The following is a 25,000-nucleotide window of genomic DNA, read 5'->3' on the forward strand; positions in this document are numbered from 1 at the left end:
TACGGTAGAAGCACTAGTGAATTTTCCAGCCAGTAATCCCCCTATTCAAGGAGGGATGGGAGACAAAAAGCAGGAAACTGTAGGCCAGTTGGCTTCAGACACGTTTTGTGGGGAAGGTGTTAGAATTGATCATTAAGGAGTTTATACATGTGCTTTTAAAACTTCAGGCAATTAGGAAGAGGCTTGATGAATTCTAATTTCTAACTCCATAAAGGACAAGGGCAGCAGATGCATGGGTACACTACCATTGCAAGTTCCCTTCCAAACCATTGATACAGTTCTAAAATCAGGATGGCAATATTTCTTCACTGTCACTGGGTCAAAATCCTTGCAGTCCTTCCTTAACAGCAAGAGTGTGCCCCTACATCCAAGACTGCAATGTTTAAGAAGGCAGCTCAACAACCTTTTTCCAGAACAGTTAGCGACAGGCAATACATACTGACCAAGTCAGCAATGACCTCCATGCGGTGGCAGTGGTTAGCACTGCTGCCTCACAGCGGCAGGGACCCAGGTTCGATTCCAGCCTCGGGCCACTGTCTGTGTGGAGTTTGCACATTCTCCCCGTATCTGCGTGGGTTTCCTCCGGGTGCTCCAGTTTCCTCCCACAGTCCAAAGATGTGTTTGTTAGGTGGATTGGCCAAGCTAAATTGCCCGTAGTGTTCAGGGAGGTGTAGATTAGGTGGATTATAGGGGGATGGGTCTGGGTGGGATGCTCCGAGGTTCAGTGTGGACTTGTTGGGCCGAAGGGCCTGTTTCCACACTGTAGGGATTCCATGATTCTAAACAAGAGAAAAAAAAACACTTGCTGATCTTAAAACTTGGATTACACAATGTGTTAAATCTTGTTAACACAGATCATGAAAACCCAAGGCTTCAAACACTAGTTGTCAGATCCAACATGCACTTCTATTCTGCAATGACATTTTTTGCAGAACCAGCTCAATGAATTACGTTGGGGGCAGCACGGTGGCTCAGTGGTTAGCACTGCTGCTTTACAGTGTGAGAAGCCATGTTCCATTCCACCCTTGGGCATCTGTTTGTGTGGAGTTTGCACAATTCTCCCCATATCTGCGTGGGTTTCCTCTGGGGGCTCCAGTTTCCTCCCATAGTCCAAAGATGTGCAGACTAGGTGGATTGGCCATGCTAAATTACCCATAGTGTAGATTAGGTGGGTGGGATGCTCCAAGGGTCAGTGTGGCCTTGACTTGTTGGGCCAAAGGGCCTGTCTTCACACTGCAGGGATTCTATGAGAAGCCTATGAAGAAGTCCACACGACACGAGTAAGGACTGTTGTAGCAAGTGTGCTCAGAAACCCTTAAGAAGATTCTACTAGTTATCTGGTATGACTAAGCAAATGTCACTTCAACAGATTTCAGTAGGCCTGCAGTCATCTGGTTTCTCCTTCCTCAAACTGCTGAGTGATCGTACAATTTTCCCCATGTTTAGAAAAGGTAGAATCCAGAAACTTTGAAAAATTTCTTAAGAACATCCACAAGTGACTTTCACATTTTAACCATTTTAAGTTCATCATTACATTTTGTAATAACATTAAATTTGTTAATTTCCCTTTATTTAGACTTCTTTGTCCTGCTGGCATGGTCTTTCACCACTAAATAATGCTTTATATGGGTTTTCATATATTCCACTTTAATTTAAATCGATGACAGTCTCTGTTTTCTAGGCCTATCCTTTCCAGGAGATAGGGACTGGCTAGACCATCATTCAATGTCCATCCCTAACTACCCAAGAAAGTGGTTGCGAACAACCTTGCAGTCTGAGACTTATGAATCCCCACAATACTGTTAAGTTCCAGAATCTCTCACTCAACACAAAGGGATACAACTCTGCTTCAAGCTTTCATATTCAAAATTTTTTTCATGTAGCCTTTGAGGCCATCGCTTTCCTTGTAATCGTTGTGCTTTTTATAGCACCTCACGTCTGTTGGATTAACCTTTGCCCTTGCATACCTGCAATAAATTTCTGTCTACATGTTTTTAACCTATTGGTTGCTTAACTGCACAAGTGGCAATACAGGAGTTTAAGATTCAGTTCCAAAGAGATTGTACTGTTTATCATGTACACTAAACAACTTGAATGTGAAGGGAAAGGTTTAATTAGCACATGGCACAAAAATAGGTGGTGTTGTTGATAGGGAGGAGACACCTGTCTCAGGCCACTGTGATACTGATCAGCTCATAAACTGGGCAGAGCAATGGCAGATGGAATTTAATTCTAATAAGTGCAAGACAATGCAATTTGGGAGGTCTAATAAGTGAAGGATTACACACCAAATGGTAGGCCCCTAAGGAGTACTGAGGAACAAAAAGGACATTCATGTACCAGTCCATAGATCCCAGAAGGTATCAGCACAGGCAGACAGGGTGGTGGAGGCAGGCATATGGGATGCTTGACTTCATTAATTGGGGTGTAGAATATTGGTTCAATGAAGTCTTGATACAACTCCAACCATTGGTTAGGCCACACTATGAAAGGACATGATTGCACTGGACAGCGTGCAGAGGAGATTCACCAGGAGACTGCCTGGGATGAAAATTCTCAGTTACGAGGGGAAAATAGGTAGGCCAGGTTTGCTTTTCTTGTAACAGATGAGGCTGAGGGGAACCTGAAAGTGCTATACAAGATAATGAGGGGACACAAACAGATCATGGGAATCTTTTTCCCCATGGCAGACGTATCCAAGGACAGAGGGCCTCTGTTTAAAGGTGACAAGTAATTTCATCTAGACGGTAGTAGAAATGAAGAATGTACTGCCTGAGGGCCGATGGAGGCAGGTATCTTTGCAAGATTCAAGAAACATGCAGATGAATACTTAAAATGCAAGAGCACAGCAGGCTATGGACCAAGTGTAAATGAGGTTAGAGTAGTTTGGTGTTTGTTGGTTAGCATAAACATGCTGGGCCAAAGGGCTTACTTCTATGCTGGATGACCAGGAGTACTTCATAGTTCATTGATAGCAATTTTTTTTAAACTAGAAAAATATAAAAAAAGGAGAGAGAGGCAAGAGTGTACACTGGCTGCCAGAAAATGAGGCTGGAGAAGTAATAACAGGAAAGAAGAAGAATAAAACCTTTAGTTCTCTCAGGACAGTGACTTCAAAAGGAATTCAGTGATTTACATATACATATTAATCAGTTAAAACCTTCTGACTGATTAAAGATTTAACAGCATCTCAGGTTGTTTAATACATGCTCAGTGGTGTGACCCTTTGATCTTTTACTTATAAATTCTGTGTCTGATACTAACTCTCTCACTAACATCTGGAGGAGGAGTGAGGCTCTGAAAGCTGGTGTTTTCAAATAAGCCTGTTGGTCTATAATCCGGTGCTGTGTGACTTCTGACCTTGTCCACCCCAGTCCAACACAGCACCTCCACAGCAGGGGCAGGGTACAGTCATGGATAGAGGATTAGCTGAAGCAAGAAGGCAAAGACAGGGGATTAAAAAAGGGGTCCTTTCCAGGATGGCAGCTGGTCACTAGTGGAGTTCCACAAAGGTCAGTTTTGGGACCACAACTATTCACAATACCCATTAATGAACAAAGAACAAAGAAAATTACAGCACAGGAACCGGCCCTTCCACCCTCCAAGCCTGCACTGATCCAGATCATCTATTTAAACTTGTCACCTATTTTCCAAGGATCTGTATCCCTCTGCTCTCTGCCCATTCACGTATCTGTCTTAAATGACACTATCGTGCCCGCCTCTACCACCTCCGCTGGCAAAATGTTCCAGGCACCCACTACCCTCTGCGTAAAGAACTTTCCACGCATATCTCCCTTAAACTTTTCCCCTCTCACCTTGAAATCGTGACCCCTAGTAATTGAGTCCCCCACTCTGGGGAAAAAGCTTCTTGCTATCCACCCTGTCTATACCTCTCATGATTTTGTGGACCTCGATCAGGTCCCCCCTCAAACTCCATCTTTCTAATGTAAATAATCCTAATCTACTCAACCTCTCTTCATAGCTAGTGCCCTCCACACCAGGCAACATCCTGGTGAATCTCCTCTGCACCCTCTCCAAAGCATCCCCATCCTTTTAGTAATGCGGCGACCAGAACTGTACGCAGTATTCCAAATGTGGTCGAACCAAAGTCCTATACGACTGTAACATGACCTGCCAACTCTTGTACTCAATACTCCATCCGATGAACGATCTTGAAGAAACTGAGGGAACTGATGCTAAGTTTGCAGATGACACCAAAATAGGGCAGATAAGTAGAATGAGGAAGCGGTGAGACTGCAAAAGAACTTGGACAAGCTAGGAGAGTGTGCAATGAAGTGACAGATGAAATACAAATGTGTGAAAAGTGTGAGGTTATGCAGTTTGGTAGGAGGAATGGAGGCAGAGACTATTTTTGAAAAATGGGGAAAGGCTTCAGAAATCTGAAACACAAAAAAAAGTGTCTTAGGAGTCCTAGTTCAGGATTTTCTTAAATGTTAATGTGCGGTGCAGTTGGCAGTTAGGAAGGCAAGTGCAATGTCAGCATTCATTTCAATGGAGTTAGAATACAAAAAAGTAGAGATGTACAAATGTAGATGCCGAGACTGTACAAGGCTCTGGTCAGACCACATTTGGAATACTGTGAACAGTTTTGAGCCCCGTATCTGAGGATATATACGCTGGCCTTGGAAGGGAACCCGGAGAAAGTTTATGATCCTGGGGAAGAAGGGTTTGTCACATGAGCGATGGTTGAGGACCCTAAGTCTGTACTTGGAGTTAAGGAGGATGAGGGCAGGGATCTCAGTGAAACTTAGTGAATGCTGAGAGGCGTGGATAGAGTAGACAGGGAGATGATGTTTCCTTTAGCAGGAGAGACTAGGACATGAGGGCACAGCCCTCAGAAAGGAAATCCTATGGACAGAGATGAGGAGGAATTTCTTCAGCTATAGGGTGATGAATCTGTGAAACTCATCGCTGCAAAAAGGCGGTGGAGGCCAGTCACTGAGCATACTTAAGACAAGAGATCAATAGATTCTTGATTACCAATGAAATCAAGGGTTACGGGGAGAAGGCAGGAGAATGGGACTGGAAATTTAAAAAACTAGCAGTAACCAAATGGTGGAGCAAACTCGATGGGCCAAATGGCCTAATTCTGCACCTAAATTTTATGGTCTATTACACATTGAACTTGAAGTTCATCAATACCATTATCCTTTGCAGAATGATAATCAAATTGGATTTTTTTTTAAAAAAGCAGTGATACACGCATTGTAATAATCCAGTTCAACACTTCCAACTCACATTCAAACTATTCCCAAAGTGACTAAGCAACTTTTAAAAAAGTGAGCAAAGAAGAGAATGACACTGTGTAGAATTCCTCTCCAGACTGGTTTCATTATAGGCAGCTACACTGCTAAAACTACATGCTCTCAATTTTTTTTTGAACATGAAGTTCCAATATAAATGCTTAAAATCTGCTTACAGCGTCTAAGCCTTTCATTGGTAATCCTCTGCACAGATGGCCAGTCTGTTAATACAAGAACATAAACTGCCTGCAATCAGCGGGAGTGGCCTCAAACTGTTAGTCAAATACACAGATCAAAGTGCAAACACACACAGCACTTTTTCCTTCCGTTTCAAACAGAATGGCTACACAAATCATTTTCTAGAGTATATCGCTAAGGCAGGGATTAAAGTTGTATTTTAAGAATTCTGTTGGCAGTGTGTGAACTATATTTTAAATCAATGCCCTATGACCTACATTGATAATGTCCCAAGAAATCATACAGCATCAAGGGCAAAGAGAAGATTAATATTTAATTTTCTTTTAGTTTTCATTTTCCCATTAAGTGTATAAAATACAGTACACCCATTCTTTCTTAAATCAAATTTGCACAACCTAAAATCTTCAGATTAAGCTTTAAAAGCAAGACAGACGTGGAATCTGAAGCAGACCATGCTTGTAGAATTCTTTTGAAAAGAGCTTACATTTTATCATTCTACATAATTCTTTGCTTATCCTATCTCCTAATTCCTCAATCCGAGTGAAGATGCTCAGAAGAGGAGATGTAGAGTTCATTTGGTTCCAACATAAAATTATATTGTAAGCCTACAGCAAATTGCACTAATTCAACATGCAACTGGTTGCAAAGGTCCATACTGTTTAGTTACACAAACTGCAAAATCAAAAAAATGTCAGATGTAAAAATGAACTGACATGAACAGAGTCTTGTGACTTACTTATGGAACAGGATTTCAACCTTCAGATGAAGGTCATAGGGTACTAGATAGTAGCAATCCCACCCCTTCTACGTACCACAGAGACTTGGACAACCTACAGGAGGTATCTCAGTTTTAGAGAAGTACTACCAGCAGTGCCTTTCAAGAAAGGCAGTCTAACAACTGGGTTCCCTTCCAAGCCAACAATTTTAGCATCAAGGCCTCGTGACTCAAAACAGTTAAAAATGTGCAGACACCATTTTATTTCTTAATAGCAGGCTCTTAAAACAATTGCTCTAATCGGAATGCAATCTCAGGAGACTCCCGGGAGACACTTTACAAATGCCCTCAAAGCATCCCTGAGGTGGTCAGGTGTAGCAACTAATTCATAAGTAACACTGGCCTGTGACCAACTAAAATGAAGGTGGCTTATTTGGTAAGGCACGAAATTCTTCAAGACATTTCACGTACAGGGGCACAGTCAAGACACAAACCTCCAAACGACTAACATACCCAAACCCTTCAAGCACCAGCTGCCCTACACAGTGCAGAGAGTGCAAACCACACATTGGATGCATCAGCCATCTCAAAACTCATCAATTCAGAGTAGAAGCAAGTTATTTTAAAATCTAGAAGATGCCCAAGGAGAAGGTTATTTCTAAAACTAGAAGTTGTATTGCAAGCACTGATAAATCGCATTGATATAGGGCTTTAACATGATACCAAGTCACTAACAGAGGTGCTACAAAACAAAAATGACATCAAGTGCACACTGAGGTATTAGGGCAAATGACCAAAACCTTTGTTAAAGAGGTTAGCTTTAAGGAATATCATGGAGGGAAAGCAAGGTAGCAGGTGGAGAGATGCCATGAGGGAATTTGAGCCTTGGCTGAGGGCAGAAAGCTATGTGAATTCATAAGGGTTAAAAATCAAATGGAAGGCATTGGAGGAATATGGATATAATGGACGGTTGATCAGCTGAAACAGATTACATACACTGGGAAATACAAAAATACCTGAGAAAAAAAAAGAGTAGGCGCGAGTGGGTCATTTTCCAGTTTGAAATCTGCAACTAGCAGAATGCTATGTGGATCAACAGTGCTCAGACTTAAATACACAGTTTATAATCCATGATATAAAACCAAAGAAGTGCAAGTGTTGGAAATCTGCTGGAAAACGCAGACAGTGCTGCAGAAATTCAGCAGTTCTGGCAGCATCTGTAAAAAGGCAGAAGCAGAAATAACATTAAGTCAGTCATCCTTCGTTCCAAAATCTATGACTTGGTTGAAAAGATCAAAAAAAAGTGTATTATGTTGTTGATGACACCAAAATAAAGGAAGTTGTCAAGAGAAAGGGGACAGGCTGCAAAGGGATATAGACAGATTAATTGAGTGGAAAAACATTTGTATGATCTTTTGACCTTGCTGCCTATAAATTCTGTGCCTGTGTGCTTTTCTTCACTTCACCTGACAAAGGAGCAGTGCTTCAAAAGTTTGTGATTTCAAATAAGCCTGTTGGACTGTAACAAGGTGTCATGATTGCTGAACTTTAACAATGTGAGAAGTGGGAACTGGTCCATTTTGGCAAGAAAAATTAAACTGCTTAAAAGCAGGGCAACTATATAACTGGAGGTACAGGGATTTCTTGGTGTGTTGGTTCGTGAATCTTAGTCTGTCTGCAGGTACAGTGAGTGACAAGGAAGGCAAGTGTAATGTTGGTATTTAGTGGAAGGGAATCTATTGCAAAAGTAGAGATCTTTTTACAGCTTGCTGTGATTACGTGGAATGTGGTGAATAGTTTTGGTCTTATTTGGAAAAAAAAAAAACTGCATTTGAAGCAGTTCAGAGAAGGTACTCAAGATTCATTCCTTGGAACGAAGGATTTGTTTTAACAGCAGAGTTAAGCAAGTTGGTCCTTTAACCAGTGGAGTTTAAATAAGAAAGAGGTGATTATTTGATTGGAATATTCAAGATCTTGAACAAACTTAAAGGGTAGATTAAAAAGAGAGGTCACTTCCTAGAGATAACAAGGTGTAGAGCTGGATGAACACAGCTGGCCAAGCAGCAGGAAGGCTGACGTTTCGGGTCTAGACCCTTCTTCAGAAAATTCAGTCACTTCCCAGAGATCTCTTTTAAAGACAGAAGTGAGGGGAACTGTTAATGGTCATTAGTCTGTGGAATTTAATTTCTGAGAAAACTGTGGAAGCTGGGTCGTTGAATTTATTCAAGGCCAAATTAGACAGATTTTTAGCAGATGAAGGAATCAAAAAGGATTTTAGGAGACAATGGGGCAGGTAAACAGGAATGCGGAGTTAACATCACAATCAGATTGATTATGACCTTATTGAATGGCAGAGCTGGCTTGAGGCACCAAATGGCCTACTCCTGCTTTAAAGTTCCATGACCCAATGTACTGGAAACAGAATCTTACACTTTTGGACTACTTTGGTGGTGCTAGCTTTGAGTACTATCCCATTGTTCCCTTTAGCTCCTTTCCCAGAGCCTGGGTACTCTTGCACAAATCTCTTTTCAAAGTCACATCATTTTGAAAGAAACATTTTAAATGATGAGCCTTTTGACAAACGAAGTGGAAAATAAAGCAGAAAAGTTGCCATGACTCTCATGCCATACTAAAATTGGACGAAAAGGAACATCTTTATCCCTTATGACAAAATACTTGCAGGGAACTAGAAATACAAAATAAACAACAGTTCCTTTAATCTAAGGACAACAGTTTCTACAAAAAAAAACTTACTCTGAAAACAAAAATTATATTTAAAACAAAATGGAAATTGAATATCTGCTATCCACTCAAGAGTCTCATGCAGTCAAGATGTTGTTTACTAAATAAGTAATTTGCACGAATATTAAAACGTTTCAAATGAATTTTTAGTAGTGGCAATTTTCTGTTTGAAAATTATTTTTAAAAACTACTCACTCAAGGCCTTTATCTAATTTATAATAGCTGTGTATTTACAAAGAATGTCCAGATAGGAAGCTTATTACAAGCTGTCAAAATCACTGTGCTCACACCACCCACCAGAATGAAACTGGGAGGCATCTGTTTCACAACTCAGTGCTGCTTTCAAATACAAGCATTAAAAAAAAATCTGAGAACACAAACTCCACAGCATTCAAATGGAAGGAGCACTAAACTACAGCTCACGGCTGCAGCTCTCACTGTACTGCAAAACACAGACAGTGACATACCACAAAACTGCATTACACAGAATCAAGTAGTTAGTGCATTTCGAATGGCATCGACATTTATACAAGTTACTTAATCATCACAACACTCAAATACACTCCATTGACCTACAGACAAAATCCAAAATGTTGGAGTTGGATGCCAAGGAAACATTAAAGTCAGCTGGGATCCATGTACAGTAGTAGAGTGGTCATAACACTGGACCAGTAGCCCAGAGAACGGAGATTTAAAAACTAAAAACTTTCAATTTAGTTCGATTAAATCTGGAAAGCAAATGCTTCACCTGATTTAAATAAAGGTTATATAATTTTTTTATGCTACAATATTTACACACAGATTAGCTTACAAATTCCCCAATCTCCTTCATGAGACGTTTTTATCAATCTAGATTAACTGTTAGCCTTTTGTATTGGTTTTAATGGGAGAATTCAACTGAGACAATTCAACATGGGCAGTTGGTGCAACACATACTAGTTTGGAATAGTTCCCTCTCACTATTCTTTCAGAATTCAGTCATCATCTTACTACACAGCCATCCTCATTTAAATATTTTGCTGATGGTAAATACAGAATAGGTAGTTACCATTTGCTCACCACAGATTCCAACAACCATGGCACTTTTTTGCCCTCTTCTACAAAAAGGAAGTAAGTCATGCCAAGTGGAAAAAAAAAAGAGGGCAGGAATAGGCCATTAAGATCACGGCCAATCTGGCTGTGGTCTCATCTCCATTTTTCTGTCTGCATCACACTACCTTAATCTCCCTTTTCAATCAAAAAAAAGTCTAACTCAGCCTTGAATAAGTTGAAGGTCCAACTGCCACTGCTTCCTGGAAAAGAGAATTCTTTGATTGCTGGCAAGAGAAAGAATTCTACTTATCTGCCTTAAAAAATGAAGTCTCTCTATGCCTCCCAGCTTCGTCACCACCTGTGGAATATGGATACCATAACCAGACCTGCATTCATGTAGTAACTGTTTCAATTGTTGAAACAATGGCTTTTCAATAGAAACACTGCTTGGCTTCTGTAGTTTCCTGGATACTATCCTACAATTCAGCACAAGTACACATCCAATTCTACCGTCATCAAAACTTGACCCAAACGTCTTTAGTGATGCACTTAAAATTAAGAAAAAAAAAGTTCTGCATCTATTCACTAAATTAGCATACTTGGATACTAACCAAAAAGATCTCCCAGCATAAACTACCCACTGTCACTTTTAGGTCTGTCTTTGGAGTTTACTGATTTTGCATTTTAATATTTCTGTATTGTATTCTGTTGAGACCCAGTTTATTGCTCTGAGGACACTATTTCAAACCCTACCATAGCAGTTATTGGAATTTAAACACTTCACAAATCTGGAATTAAAAATTAGTTTTATGGTCACTATTATTATTAATACTACATAAAATAAAATCTGGTTCATTAACATGCTTCAGGTAAGGAAATCTGTCAACCTTACCTAATCACCCTCTAAAATGGCCTAGTAAGTCACTTCATTTGAAGGGCAATTTAAGAGTTGGTAGTGTTCTGTGGAACCAGGTTTGAATCCCACCAGGCAGATGGTGTTTTTTGTAATTCCAGTTTTTTAATTAAATTCTGAGTCTAAATGACGACCCATATGGTTCACTAATGTCCTTTAGGGAAGGAAAATGCTATCCTTACTTGGATAAGTCTACATGTGACTCCAGAACCACAGCAATGTGGTTGACGCTTAACTGCCCTAAATGGCAATTAGGGAAGAGCAATAAATGCTAGCGTGGCCAATGATACCCTCATCCACAATGAGTAAAAAACCCACACTATTAAACAAGTTAATCATTTTACCGCCCACTCTCAGGTAAACCCCTGTCCTTTCTAGAGATAACGGCTGCTTTTAGAAATGCAAAGTCTGTGAATGGACCAGTTTGACTTCTTTCTTGAAAGCACATTAGTTCCTTCGAACATGAATGAGGGCAGTTCATCCGCATTGTTGTTACGCCTGACAGGAGGAGAGCATCAGTAATCAATGCCTCGCGCAACCACAAGATGGCCCCCTTGGAAAAAAGTGAAAAAGTCCAGTTGAATCACTAAGATTAGTTAATTTGTTTTACTTTTACTGTTCCTAGGACTAAAAACATTTCTCACCAGGTTTTATCAATAAACACAAAACATCATGAACAAACATAGCCTTTAACAACTGACAAAACCACCATGCTGGAAACTTAAAGTGCATTCCATTCAAATCCAAATAACACATTTATTGAGTGATTGGACATATTGCTCTGCAGAGATATGGGGGGGCAAAAAAAGTCTAAAAAGATGTCACATATGAAATGCCAATGTCCAAACCACATAAAGGTTAGGCCGATGTGATTTTTTTTGTTCTTTTGGTTTCCATCCACAGGATCAGGTTGCAGCAGGGTGATGCAAGCTTCCCAGTTCAGTTAGCTGGTCAGCTAGACTCAAATCTTTCACTGAGCTAGCAACTTGGTTTTCAGTGACTTTGAGCTTATCAAGCAACAATGGCTTCCAGCAGATCAAAAAATATGTTTCTACAATAGAATGAATGTAACTGTTAGGCTGACGTTTCGGGCCTAGACCCTTCATCAGAAATGGTTTCCCCCGATGTAGAGGAGGCGACAACGGGTACAGCGGATGCAGTATACCACATTGGCAGATGTGCAGGTGAACATCTTGATGTGGAAAGTCTTCTTGGGGCCTGGGATGGGGCTGAGGGAGGAGGTATGGGGGCAGGTGTAGCACTTCCTCAGGTTGCAGGGAAAAGTGCTGGGTGTGGTGAGCCTGGAGGGGAGTGTGGAGTGGACAAGGGAGTCACGGAGAGAGTGGTCCCTCCAGAAAGCAGATAAGGGTGGGGAGGGAAAGATGTCTTTGGTGGTGGGGTCGGATTGGAGATGGCGGAAGTGTCGGAGGATGATGCGTTGGATCCGGAGGTCGGTGGGGTGGTAGGGGGAGGGGAGATTTTGAAGCTTGTGGTCTACTGCATCTGCTGTACCTGTTGTGGCCTCCTCTACATCGGGGAAACCAAGCGGAGGCTCGGGGACCGCTTTGCAGAACACCTACGCTCGGTTCGCAATAAACAACTGCACCTACCAGTCGCGAGCCATTTCAACTCCCCCCTCCCATTCCTCAGACGACATGTCCATCCTGGGCCTCCTGCAGTGCCACAACGATGCTACCCAAAGCTTGCAGGAACAGCAACTCATATTCCGCTTTGATACCATTGGGCTGCAGGGTTCCCATGTGGATTTCACAAGCTTCAAAATCTCCCCTCCCCTTACCGCATCCCAAAACCAGCCCAGCTCGTCCCTGCCTCCCTAACCTGTCCTTCCTCTCACCTATCCCCTCCTCTCACCTCAAGCCCCACCCCCATCTCCTACCTACTAACCTCATCCCGCCCCCTTGACCTGTCCGTCCTCCCTGGGCTGACCTAACCCCTCCCTAACTCCCCACCTACACTCACCTTTACTGGCTCCATCCCCGCCTCTTCGACCTGTCTGTTTCCTCTCCACCTATCTTCTCCTCTATCCATCTTCTATCCGCCTCCCCCTCTCTCCCTATTTATTTCAGAACCCCCTTCCCTTCCCCCATTTCTGATGAAGGGTCTAGGCCTGAAACGTCAGCCTTTCTGCTCCTATGATGCTGCTTGGCCTGCTGTGTTCATCCAGCTCTGCACCTTGTTGTCTCGGACTCTCCAGCATCTGCAGTTCCTACTATCTCCGAATGTAACTGTTACAACAGATCACTCTCTGGGCATCAGAGTTCGAAATTAGTACCTTTCCCTACAATCTTCTGAGCCAGCAAGAGGTCACTCCAATTTCTATTTAACATCTTATTTGCTGGTCTAGGAGTTGAGCAGTCTTGGCTAAAAATCCTCTAGCTTTACCCAAAGTATTAATGTCATGACTCAGGCCTCAAAACCACAGCAGTTTTAATTTATATAGTTCCCCCTCCCCCCAATAGAGCAAAATAGCCTAGGTGCTTCACAGTTGTACTATCCAAAGATTCCCTCCCAACCACGCACCATCCTGACTTGGAATTGTATCACTCACTATTACTTCATCATCACTGGATCAAGATTCAGGAATGCCCCAACAACACTGGACCCAGGACACAGGACACAGAACAGAGGGAGATATTAGGGCCCATGGCTGCAAAGAACTCACTGTGCTAAGGTCAGGGACATCTGTCTTGGTCAAATAGATGGTTAGAAAGCATACTTTAAATAAACATTATGTTCATACTATAACACAAGTGGAAATAAAGTGGGAGGGTGTGGTTCAACCTAACGCAGTTCCATAACAGCTATCTGAATTAACTAAATGTTATCTACTGGTTCCTCAAGCAATTAACACAGGATGTGGATTCTGATATCAGAACAAAACTGCTAATTTACATCCTGGTCATCAAATTCAAGCATTTGGTATATTGTTCTTTTGCTAGGTCAATATGGAGACAAAACACCAAGATAAAAACACAAACAAAAAGAGTCTTATTGTTGGATGCTCACTTAACAGTGGAGCCTACAATATTTCAACATTGATTCAGGCAGACTTGATGGTCTCTTATCTACTTGTGTATAGTAATATCTGGTATCATTCATTGTACAGTTCACTACAATTTCAACAGACCCAAGTAGCCACATAATCCTGAATCATGAAAACAGATTAAAAATTCCAGACTTTTTAAAATTCACTCATGCTGTAGAGGTCATTGGTAAGGACAGCATTTATTTATTTCCCAATTGCCCTCAAGAATGTGGTAAGCCACCTTAGAACATACAACTTAGAGGAAAAAGTAGACTATTCAGCCCTTCAACACTGCTCACCACTAAATAAGTTCCGATTAGGGTCACAGCTCCAATGTCCTGAATGCCCTCAAGATAGCTCAGCTGTCCCATTCTTAAACTGATGCAGTCCAAATGGTGCTAGGAAGGCAATTCCAAGATCTGAACTAAATGACAGTGAACATATGGTGATTTAGTTCCAAGACAATATGTTGCAAGACTTGGAGAATTTTTGCAAGCATTTCAGGTAGTAGAAGGCGCATGTTTGGAAACTGCTAAAGGCAGCTTGATGAATTTGGTGGAAATATTTCTGGGAAAGTAGTATTTCTAGCATTTCCAAATTAATCAAGATGCAGTCCCAAAAAGCAACAATTATCATCAGGTTCAGGAAAACAGGAGGCTATTCAGTCCATTGTAGCTGTCCAATTTTTGCTTGAACATTCTGAACCAATCCCAAACTTTCTCCAGAACTTTGAATCTTTCTTAAAGTTTTATCCAGCTTTCATGCTCAAATATTTTTCACCTGTGGTAATCTTAAATTCGTGTCTGTTGATCAAAGAAAACAGTCTTGCCCCAACCATTATAAGCTACCTAACAATGAAATCCCCTCAACCTTATTTACTTCATTGTCCAGTATTGCCAATGTCTCAATTCATCGTTAACCACTTTCAGCAAGAATCTATTCAAATCAGCGTCCCTCTTCATGCTAGATTCTAAAGTGAACTATTAACATTATAACCATTTCCACATTCATTCAGCAGAGAGGTAGGCAATGGCCTAGTGGTATTATCGCTGGACTGTTAATCCAGAGACCCAGATAACGTTCCGAGGACTGGGTTCAATTCCTGCCATAGCAGCTGGTGGAATTTGAATTCAATAAGCATCTGGAATTAAGAATCTAATGATGACCGTGAATCCATTGCCAATTGTCAGGGGAAAACCCCATCTGCTTCACTAATGTCCTTTAGGAAAGGAAACTGCCATCCTTACTTGGTCTGGACTACATACGACTCCAGACCCACAGCAATATGGTTGACTCCAAACTGCCCTCTGGGCAATTAGGGATGGGCAATAAATGCTGCCTAGCCAGCGAGGCCCTCGCCTCGTGAATGAATAAAGCTAAAGCTATGTGAAGTTTTCAAATGCTTATTAACTTACATACGACTCAATTCCTTTTCTTTGCAAAGCAAAATTACTCCAAAACACCTCAAACGTGTCCAAGAAAAGCTACAATAAATCCTACCACAGAACTCAACACAAGCTAAAACAATTACTACCATTAGACAAATGTACAACTCTTGCTACTCACACAATACATGATTTCATGTATTAATCTCAGGACAAGGTAATAATGTTCTACGTAGGAGATAAGACTGCAGAAAATCCTTGGGCTCGTTGCCAGCCACAAAAAAACATAGCACTAACTTGCAACAGATATTATGATTTGTTCCATTGTATTGTGGCTACATACCATGCTACTTGATAATTTATTGTTGTAGAGCCAAAAGGTGGAAATGCAAACATATCAAGGTGAGGAACAGAAACTGAAAGAAAAAGTCAAGGGTAATTTATTTTTTTAAAAAAATGGAATTTAAAGAGAAGAAAAATGAAACTCATTTTTCCCTCCTTTAAGAAAATGACTGGAACTTGCTCAAGTGCATTAAAACACAATGACCCAATCATAGAAGATAAATAGAACTTACTTGTTTACCAGAGATAAATTACCAAGTGACATCAAGTGCATGATTCACTAGCCTGAAGGGAAACCAAGCAGCGCCTATCCAACGAGTGGCTGATTATCTAGTGAGAACCAATTCCCATTCGTCTCTGACTACTTCAAAAGTTTAAAAATACAACCTAATGGCTTTTTTTCAGCCTTACCGAGGTTAAAAACTGACATTTACCGCATTTAAAAATCACAACAGTCACACAACTCACTGTTGGAACTATGAATTATGACAAATGTCTTTGTGCATACATTGTAGAACAGTACAAGCATTTTGTGAATAATCTTTTAAAAAAAAGTGTAAAAATAGTAAAAGAAAAACAAAGTTCAAATGAGAGCAGTCAATGGATACTCAGGAGCCTCTTGGACAGCTTGACTTCCCTAGCATGACCATAAGAAACAGAAGGCGGCCATTTGGCCCCTCGAGCCTACCCTGCATTCAATTGGAACATGGCTGATCTGACATTCTTCACATCCACTTTCCTGCCTTTTCCCCATAACCCTGGATTTCCCCATTGTGTACATTTAAAACCAACTTAAATATACACATGGACTCTGCCCCCACAGTTCTGTGACAAGGAGTATCAAATCCTCAATTCTCAAAAGAAATTCCTCCTCCTGTCAGTCTCATATTGGTGACCATTTGAGAGGCTATGCCCTCTGGTCCTAGACTCTCCCAAGGAGGTAAACATCCTCTCAGCATTATCTTGTCAAGCCCCTTAAGAATCTTGTATGCTTCAATGAGATCAACTCTCATTCTTATTAATTCCAATGAGTAGAGTCCCAATGCTTTTAGCCTTTGCTCATAAAACAGACAGACAATCTCTCCAGGCCATGGATCATCCTGGTGATGGATCATCCTGGTGAACCTTCTTTGAACTGTCTCCAAACAAAATATATCTTTCCTTGGATAGAGGGTCCAAAACTGCTCAGTACTCTAGATGTGGTCTCACTCGCACAGTTGCAATCAGGCTTCCTTACTCTTACTATCGCACCACAACTGCCTTCTCCATTCCTTTGCTTCCAAGGTCCAGTTATATTCTGCATGTTCTTATGCCTCCAGTAGACAGCTCCCAACTTCCTACTGATTTTAAAAGTTTCTTATCTATCCAATCTATTACATGTTTGCCACAGTCCTATTGTATTAAATTCACATCTACCCCATGAAGCAGTAATATCAACTCCCTTTCCTCAAAAACTATTACGATCTATGAACATATCCATTCTTCTCTCTCCAGCATCAAATAAGTCAGCATCTCTAATCTCCCTGCTCCCCGGCTCCCCCTTGCTAAAATTACGCAGTCTCCTTATAACTACCCAGACAAATCCAGTTTATAAAACCAAAATAATGACAGCTGGAGTAACAATCCACACTGTCAAATGATTCTATTTCAATTTTGGAAACAAAAATTTTCGTATTCCACCTGCTCCTCAAATGGCTCTATTCTGTCTGAGAAAGTTGTCAGTGGTCTTGGAAGAGGATCAGCTTATTACCAGGAAAATGGAAGTCATTGCTTATAACTTCCACCATAAACTTTGTTCCTTTTCTACAGCTGCCACCTCCCACTGCCTCCTTCCAAGGCTCAAGCAAATGGTTTGCAGTCTTGAAATTACTATGCATCCAAGCTTAGTTTCAGGGCCTACATCCCTTCTACCGTTGAAAACATATGTCTCTAGCCCTATAAACAGCAAACCAGTCAATCCCAAGCAGTACTTCAATGCCCCTTCTGCTGGCCTCTTCACTAACTCATACATGTTAGAAACTCATTGTACAGGTATCTTGCCTCAAATCCTGCTTGCCCATTCAGCCTACTTCAATAGTCTACAGTCTGAAAGAAGCTGCACTTCAGTTTTACAAGTTTAATTATTAATTTAAGCCATAATTAGGCAATGAATATTTATTAATTACAGATAGGGGTTGTGGATGAACATATGAATTCATAGCAGGCCACGTAGAACATAGTAGAGGGACTGTCTTTTAATAAGATCACAGCCAATTTGATTGTAACCTCAGAACCACATTCCTGTTTACCATTGATAACTTTTCACCCCCTTGCTAGCCCTAGTCCATCTCTGCCTTGGAAATATTCAAAAGCTCGGCTTCCACCAGTTGACAGATCTCTGGCCACTCACTTCAGCTAAAAAGGTAGGTTGCGTCCTCTTAATAAACTTACTTTCCTGCCTACTTTTAGCAATCCAACAACGATATCTTCAGTCCCTTGAAAGTCATTTAAGCAAATTGTGCAAAGCCGAGGTCCCAGCATTGATTCGTGGCACAGCATTTAAGTCTCACCAAACATAAAACAATGCATTGATGCCGACAGTTTCCTGTTAGCCAGCAATTTTTAAAACCGCTGCCAACATTTTCCCTCTATACCATCAGCTTTTTATTGTCAACAATAACCTTTGATGTTGCACCTTAAAAGCCTTCTGGAAACCCAAGTACATCATATCCAACAGTTCCTCATTATCCACAGCACTCAATTCTTCAAAAAGTCATCCAATAAATTGGGCAATCAATTCTTCTTTCAAAGCCACACTGACTCTGAATCTTTCCAAGTCATGAAATAAAGTGCCCGTGCTAATAACAGCTTTCAAGGTCTTCTCCCAAGGCAGATTGTTTTTCTTATTCATTCACAAGATATGGGCATCGCTGGCTAGGCAGCATTTATTGCCCATCCCTAATTACCCAGAGGGCAGTTAAGAGTCAACCACATTGCTGTGGGTCTGGAGTCACATGTAGGCCAGACCAAATAAGGATGGCAGTTTCCTTCCTTAAAAGGACATTAGTGAATGAGGTGGGTTTTTCCTGACAATCGACAACAGATTCATGGCAACCGTTAGACAAATTAATTCCAGATTTTTTTTAATACAAATTACTCTATCTGCTGTGACGGGTTTTGAACCTGGGTACCCAGAACATTACCTGGGTCTCTGGGTTAACAGTCCAGCGATAATACCACTAGGCCAGTGCCTCCCCTGGAGCCAACTGGCCTAAAAACTTTTATACTTTCTGCCTCCCTCTCTTGTTGCAAAACGTTTGCAATCTTCTAATCTAATGGAACTATCCTAAATCAACCGGGTTTTGGAAGATTAAAACAGATACGTTAACTTTCTCATTAACCACTTCCTTTAAGACTTAGGATGATGTTCATCAGGACTGGTCAGATGCAGCTCCAACAACTTGCTAAGTAGTACTGCCCTGCTTGCAATTTTTTTGGGAGTTCCTCCCTCCATTTCATTTCCTGATTTACAACTATTCCGGGGATGTCACTATCTTCTACAGCTAACACCGATGCAAAATACCCATTCAATTCATCTATCTCATTAATGCTCCAAATTCACTTTCCATAGATCAATTCTTATTTTGTTAACTCTTACTGTCTTTTATATTCCCACCTGGCTTCACTCATACTCCCTGTTTAAATCTTTTAGCCATTCTTTGCTGTAATGTACAGTGAGTTCAATCTTTTGCCTTGCCACCCAGCTTTTTCCTTTAGGTTGATACTATTGTTAACTGTTTTTAAGTTAGCCATGGATGTTCGGTCCTTCATTTGGAATTTCTCTTTTTGGAACTAATCTCGGTATTTTGAAATATCTTTAATTTCTGTCACTGCATCCATTAACATATCCTTTACCTACCTACAGCACATGCAATACATGGTTCAAGAATGTAGCTCATCACCACTATCAAGGAATGGGCAAAAAAAAATTGATACCCACATCCCATAAGTGAGTTTAAAAAAACCAAGCTTGTCAGTTAATATCTACTTTTCTGTCTTATTCAACTTTAAAATAGTATTGGACACAGCCTCCTCTGCCTCAAATAGAATATAAAATTCTGAATATTATTACTACTGCTACCTAGTGACAAGTGCACTCCGAGTTAATCCCATCGCATTGAACAGCACTAGGTCTAGTATAGCCGGTCCTGAGGTTGGGTCCAGAACATGTCATTCTAAATAAAAAGCAAGAATTCCGATTTACGAACAGTCGTATTTACAAATACAATCCTATACATTGTTGCAATTTTGAAAACCCAACATAGGAATATTCAAGCTTCAAAATCTCCCCTCCCCCTACCACATCCCAAAACCAGCCCAGCTTGTCCCCGCCTCCCTAACCTGTCCTTCCTCCCACCTATCCCCTCCTCCCACCTCAAGCCCCACCCCCATCTCCTACCTACTAACCTCATCCCGCCCCCTTGACCTGTCCGTCCTCCCTGGACTGACCTATCCCCTCCCTAACTCCCTACCTACACTCACCTTTACTGGCTCCATCCCCGCCTCTTTGACCTGTCTGTCTCCTCTCCACCTATCTTCTCACCGCCTCCCCCTCTCTTCCTATTTATTTCAGAACCCCCTTCCCCTCCACCATTTCTGAAGAAGGGTCTAGGCCCGAAACGTCAGCCTTCCTGCTCCTCTGATGCTGCTTGGCCTGCTGTGTTCATCCAGCTCTACACCTTGGTATCATACGAATATTCTGCATTTACGAACAGCTGCCTTCCATTGTCCTGCAAAGGGTTTCAACTTGTATGCAAATCAACTTGTGAACAGCCTCTAGAACAGATCCCATTTGCGACCCAGGGACTGCCTATATCCTGAAAGCATTCTATAACTTCATCATTTGACCATCTTTTTCCAGTCAATGTAAACTAAAATCATCCATGATTATCAATGTACCATTCTGATTAGTCCTCTTTTTTTTTCAGAATCTTACTGGGTGGTTGTTGTTAGGAGACCTGCACACAACTTCCCACTAGGGAGGCATCTTAATCATTTCTCAAGTCTATCCACACTGCTTCTACATCCAAACAAGACATTAATTGCTGCATAAAATTCACCATCTGAATGCAACACGAAGGGATAAAGAAAGTCAAATAGGATGAAGAACAACCCAGCTACACACAGTCGAAGAAAACATAACATGAAGGCAGAAATCAGGATCTAAAGTTGTTGAATTCAAATGTTCAATCCAGAGGACAGTTGAGTGCCAAGTCTACAAGTGTAATATTTCCTGTGCTTCCATTGTTGAGTTTTACTAGAACACTGTAGCAGACCAGTGACAGTGGTCAGCATAGGATCAACATGGAGAATTAAAGTGACAAGCAATCAGAAGCTCGAAGTCACGGATGGTTTTTAAAGTTAGCAATTTGCACCTTATTTGGACAGAACCACAGTTTCTTCAAAATATCCATTGTCATCACTTTCGGTTATTGCATCATGAAATAATATAGCCCCTAATCTCAATACCAACGATCTGTTCCCTTGTTATTCCTGCTCCCAACATTCGTCCAACCCTTCCAACAGCTTAAAACTCATTTCTTTCATTCTGATAAAAGATCAACCTGCATCAGCACAGAAGCTAACACTGTTGAGTTTTTTTTAAAAAAGGCTTTTTTGTTCTTTTTTCAGACTTTCAGCATCCACAGCATTTCGCTTTTCTAGTAATCTGAAGTACAACAAAGAGAATTGGAGGTCAAACAATGAATGCAACTAAGTACTCAAAGCCACATCCAACAACACACCTAAAAGAACAAGATCATTCAGCAAAACAAAAGTGAGAACTAATGTTAACACTCCTTGCTCATCACAACCTGCTCCTAGATTTTCAACTTTTGTGCATGACCAAGCTCTGGACAAGATCAAAAAATCCTGAAGAAGGGTCTAGACCCGAAACGTCAGCTTTCCTGCTCCTCTGATGCTGCTTGGCCTGCTGTGTTCATCCAGCTCTACACCTTGTTATCTCAGATTCTCCAGCATCTGCAGTTCCTACTATCTCTCTCCCACTTCGAATGAGATCACAGCAAATGCTATAAAACAATCCCTCTCTCTTTGGCAACAATGCAACTTCAAATTTGAATCCAGGATCAGTAATTGTGCAGAACATGGAAAACGCACACCTAATTTTAATTCAAGTACTAAAGGACTCTGAGAAACCTTATTGGAATATGAAAGAAATTTTGACACTGAGAAAACATTTCCTCTTGTAGGTGAATTCAGAGCCAGGAAACATTTAAAATCAGGGATCACCTTATTAGGACAGAGCCGACTGGATTTTTTACCTCTCTGACGTTTGAGAGGCTTTAAAATGCGGTCTTGGACAGAAGGTGGATAATTCTTTTCAGTCAGTCAATTATTCAAAAAGGTTTAAAAAAAAGTTTAATTGGGTATAGATGGGAAAAAGAATTTCAAAGCAAAAGTTTAGCCATGACTTCATTGAATGGAACAGAATTTGCACGTTCATTGTAAGACACTGTAAATAAAAAATCAAAATTAGGGAGGGATCTGACAGAGTATAAAGGTTTTTAAAATTGAGGAGTTACAGACAACAGTGACAAGAAACTGAATTTTTCACAACTTAGAAAAATGCAGAACACAATTCTAAATGTAAGTATTTTTTCATCCAGTAATTTTCTGCACCACCCAAATGTATTTCAAAACTGGGCTACTGGCGACCCAAGCATATAATTATGTTAAACTGCACTAGCTACAATGGCTTGCTGTTTTTTTTTGCAGTTTCTAAATTTATTCACGAAGTCGCACTGATTACAAAACCCCAGAATATTTAATTATAAGTTCATTACCTCACTGGAGTTAGGTGAAGCAGTTGATAGTTAGATCTGTACTTAAAATACAGTACGACCAGCGAGAGGGTTCCTTTTAAAAAAAAGTTACCTTTCAATACGAATTCGATTTTTTTTCAATCAAACTGGTTTATGGCAGTGTTCGTGGGCTCGAACCTCTAATTCTATTTCATTTCCTTCTGCACTTTTCCTTCACTTAGTTGACCCTCAACTGCGTTTCTCTAATTTTCTACTAATTTGCCGCATGCGATCCGGAATTCCAGGGTTACACCACTCCCGGGATTCTGCTGAATTCCCTATTGAAATATTCGCTATGGCCACGACCCCTCTTTTCGGTTTCAATCTATAGAGACGTACCATCTAGGTACGAAAACACTTGTTGCAATGAGAACCATACCTCTACCTCACGTCCACAAATTCGGAACACGGAAATACACAATAATTAAATGGCATAAAAGTTCGTTACCTGTTTACACAAGGCAATAATTCTCCAGTGGAGGGGGAAAGAGGAGGGAAAGAGGAAAGAAAATGTTTCAATTTCACAGCCAGGTTTAACAATGTGCACATTGACTGACGATCAATGCAACGAAGAGAGCCAAAATATATATATATTTTTTTAAAAAAGCCAATCTTTTGCAGTGCTGCACTAAAGTGTCCCCGGATGAATGAGTGAGTGAACAGCGTAACTTGCACAAGAAGTATAACATCTGAGTGTCGCAGACCGGGCCCGGCACTGCGCAAGCGTCACGACTTCCAGCCGGGCCCGGGTACGCACATGCACACTGGTACACAGTGACAGGCTGCGTGCGCGTCTCACTCGGAAACTATGGTAACCGGGCCTAGCCCCGGACCGTACTCAACTAACAGCCAACGGCGGCGATTGTTGTGGTTCGCCTCCCCGCCCCTTTCAACAACTGCCCTTACATCGGTCTGACATCTCTCGCCTGAGGCAGCCGGCTCCTCCTCATCCACTCCAGCGCCGGTGATTTTATCACCACATTGCGACTACATTTGAAATTGTATGAACATTACAGTCTTTCCTCCTTTTCTCACGGTTTTATTTGAAGCAGGTCAACGCCGGCGCCTTCATCCAAAGCGGAAGCCAATTGGTCAAGACCGGCAGTCGGCACGCCAAGTAGTAAACCCAACGCTGATTGGCTTAGCTGGTGCGTAGTCATCTGCCCCGCCCCAGGGCCCGATGTCCCCGCCCCTTTACCGCTGGTCACGTGGTGTAACGCTTGTGGCAGTTTTTGCCTAGCATCAGGACAACATAGCAAGAATGCCAATCTGAAGGGAATAGCAATTTCCATTGCATGTTTCACTCTGTTAATAACTGAGATTAAGTGTTAAGCTCACTACCTTAATTCCAGGGAAAAAGTTGGGTTCATTAGTTTAATTCCAGAGGCGGAAGATGGGATCCACTGGTTAGGCATTGTCGAACAAGGGGGGCATAGTCCGAGAATTAGGATGAGACGATTCAGAAAAGATTTTATTAGTACTTCTGTAGTAGATGTTAGGAAGTTTGTAAGATTCTACATACGTTGCTGAGAAAGTTTAGGTTTACTTGATTAATTCCAGCGATGAAAGCAAATTCAGAAGTTGCTGGAAAAGCTCAGCAGGTCTGGCAGCATCTGTGAATAAAAAATCCGAGTTAATGTCCCTGCCTCAGAACTGAATCCTAACTCTGATTTTTTCTTCACAAATTTTGTCAGACCTGCTGAGTTTTTCTAGCAACTTTGTAGGTTACGTGGAACAATTCCTCTTCCGTACCTACACTGGCCCTAAACCCCACCTCTTCCTCCGTTACATTGATGACTGTATCGGCGCTGTCTCGTGCTCCCACGAGGAGCTCGAACAGTTCATCCACTTCACCAACACCTTCCACCCCAACCTTAAGTTCACCTGGACCATCTCTAATATCTCTCTCTCCTTCCTGGACCTTTCTGTCTCCATCTTGGGCAACCACCTAGAAACCGATATCCATTTCAAGCCCACCAACTAAATCGTAATCTCTTTTCCAGCAACTTCTGTTTTTGTTCCTGATTTACAGCATCCACAGTTCGTTTGTTTTTTATCCAGAGATGAATAGCTTGTTTTAAGAGGAGAAATTGAGAGATTTCAGCCTTTATTGCATAGAGCTTAGAGGGATGAGAGAAGATCCATTTTTAGGACATAAGATGCTTAAGGGAATTGACAAAGTAGACGTAGAGAGGATGTTTCCCCTTGTGGGACAATATAGAACAAAGTGTTTCAGGGATAGTAGGAACTGCAGATGCTGGAGAATCTGAGATAACAAGGTGTAGAGCTGATGAACACAGCAGGCCAAGCAGCATCAGAGGAGCAGGAAGGCTGACGTTTCGGGCCTAGACCCTTCTTCATTTTCTGAAGAAGGGTCTAGGCCGGAAACGTCAGCTTTCCTGCTTCTCTGATGCTGTTTGGCCTGCTGTGTTCATCCAGCTCTACACCTTGTTATCATAGAACAAAGGGTCACAGTTTTAGGATAAGGTAAGGTATATTTAAA

General features: G+C 41.3%; 1 protein-coding gene across 1 annotated transcript in view; it reads right to left on the reverse strand.

Annotated features, from left to right (window-relative positions):
• Positions 1–23,592, reverse strand: part of ssx2ipa (synovial sarcoma, X breakpoint 2 interacting protein a) — a 66,104-nt gene extending 42,512 nt beyond the window's left edge. The window contains 1 exon segment of the mRNA XM_048602315.1: positions 23,404–23,592. Coding sequence (XP_048458272.1) covers positions 23,404–23,416 — 13 coding nt within the window. The 5' untranslated portion in view covers positions 23,417–23,592.
• Between the last annotated feature and the right edge of the window lie 1,408 nt (positions 23,593–25,000).

The sequence above is a fragment of the Rhincodon typus genome, chromosome 10 (assembly GCF_021869965.1).
Source record: "Rhincodon typus isolate 14 chromosome 10, sRhiTyp1.1, whole genome shotgun sequence".
NCBI lineage: Eukaryota > Metazoa > Chordata > Chondrichthyes > Orectolobiformes > Rhincodontidae > Rhincodon > Rhincodon typus.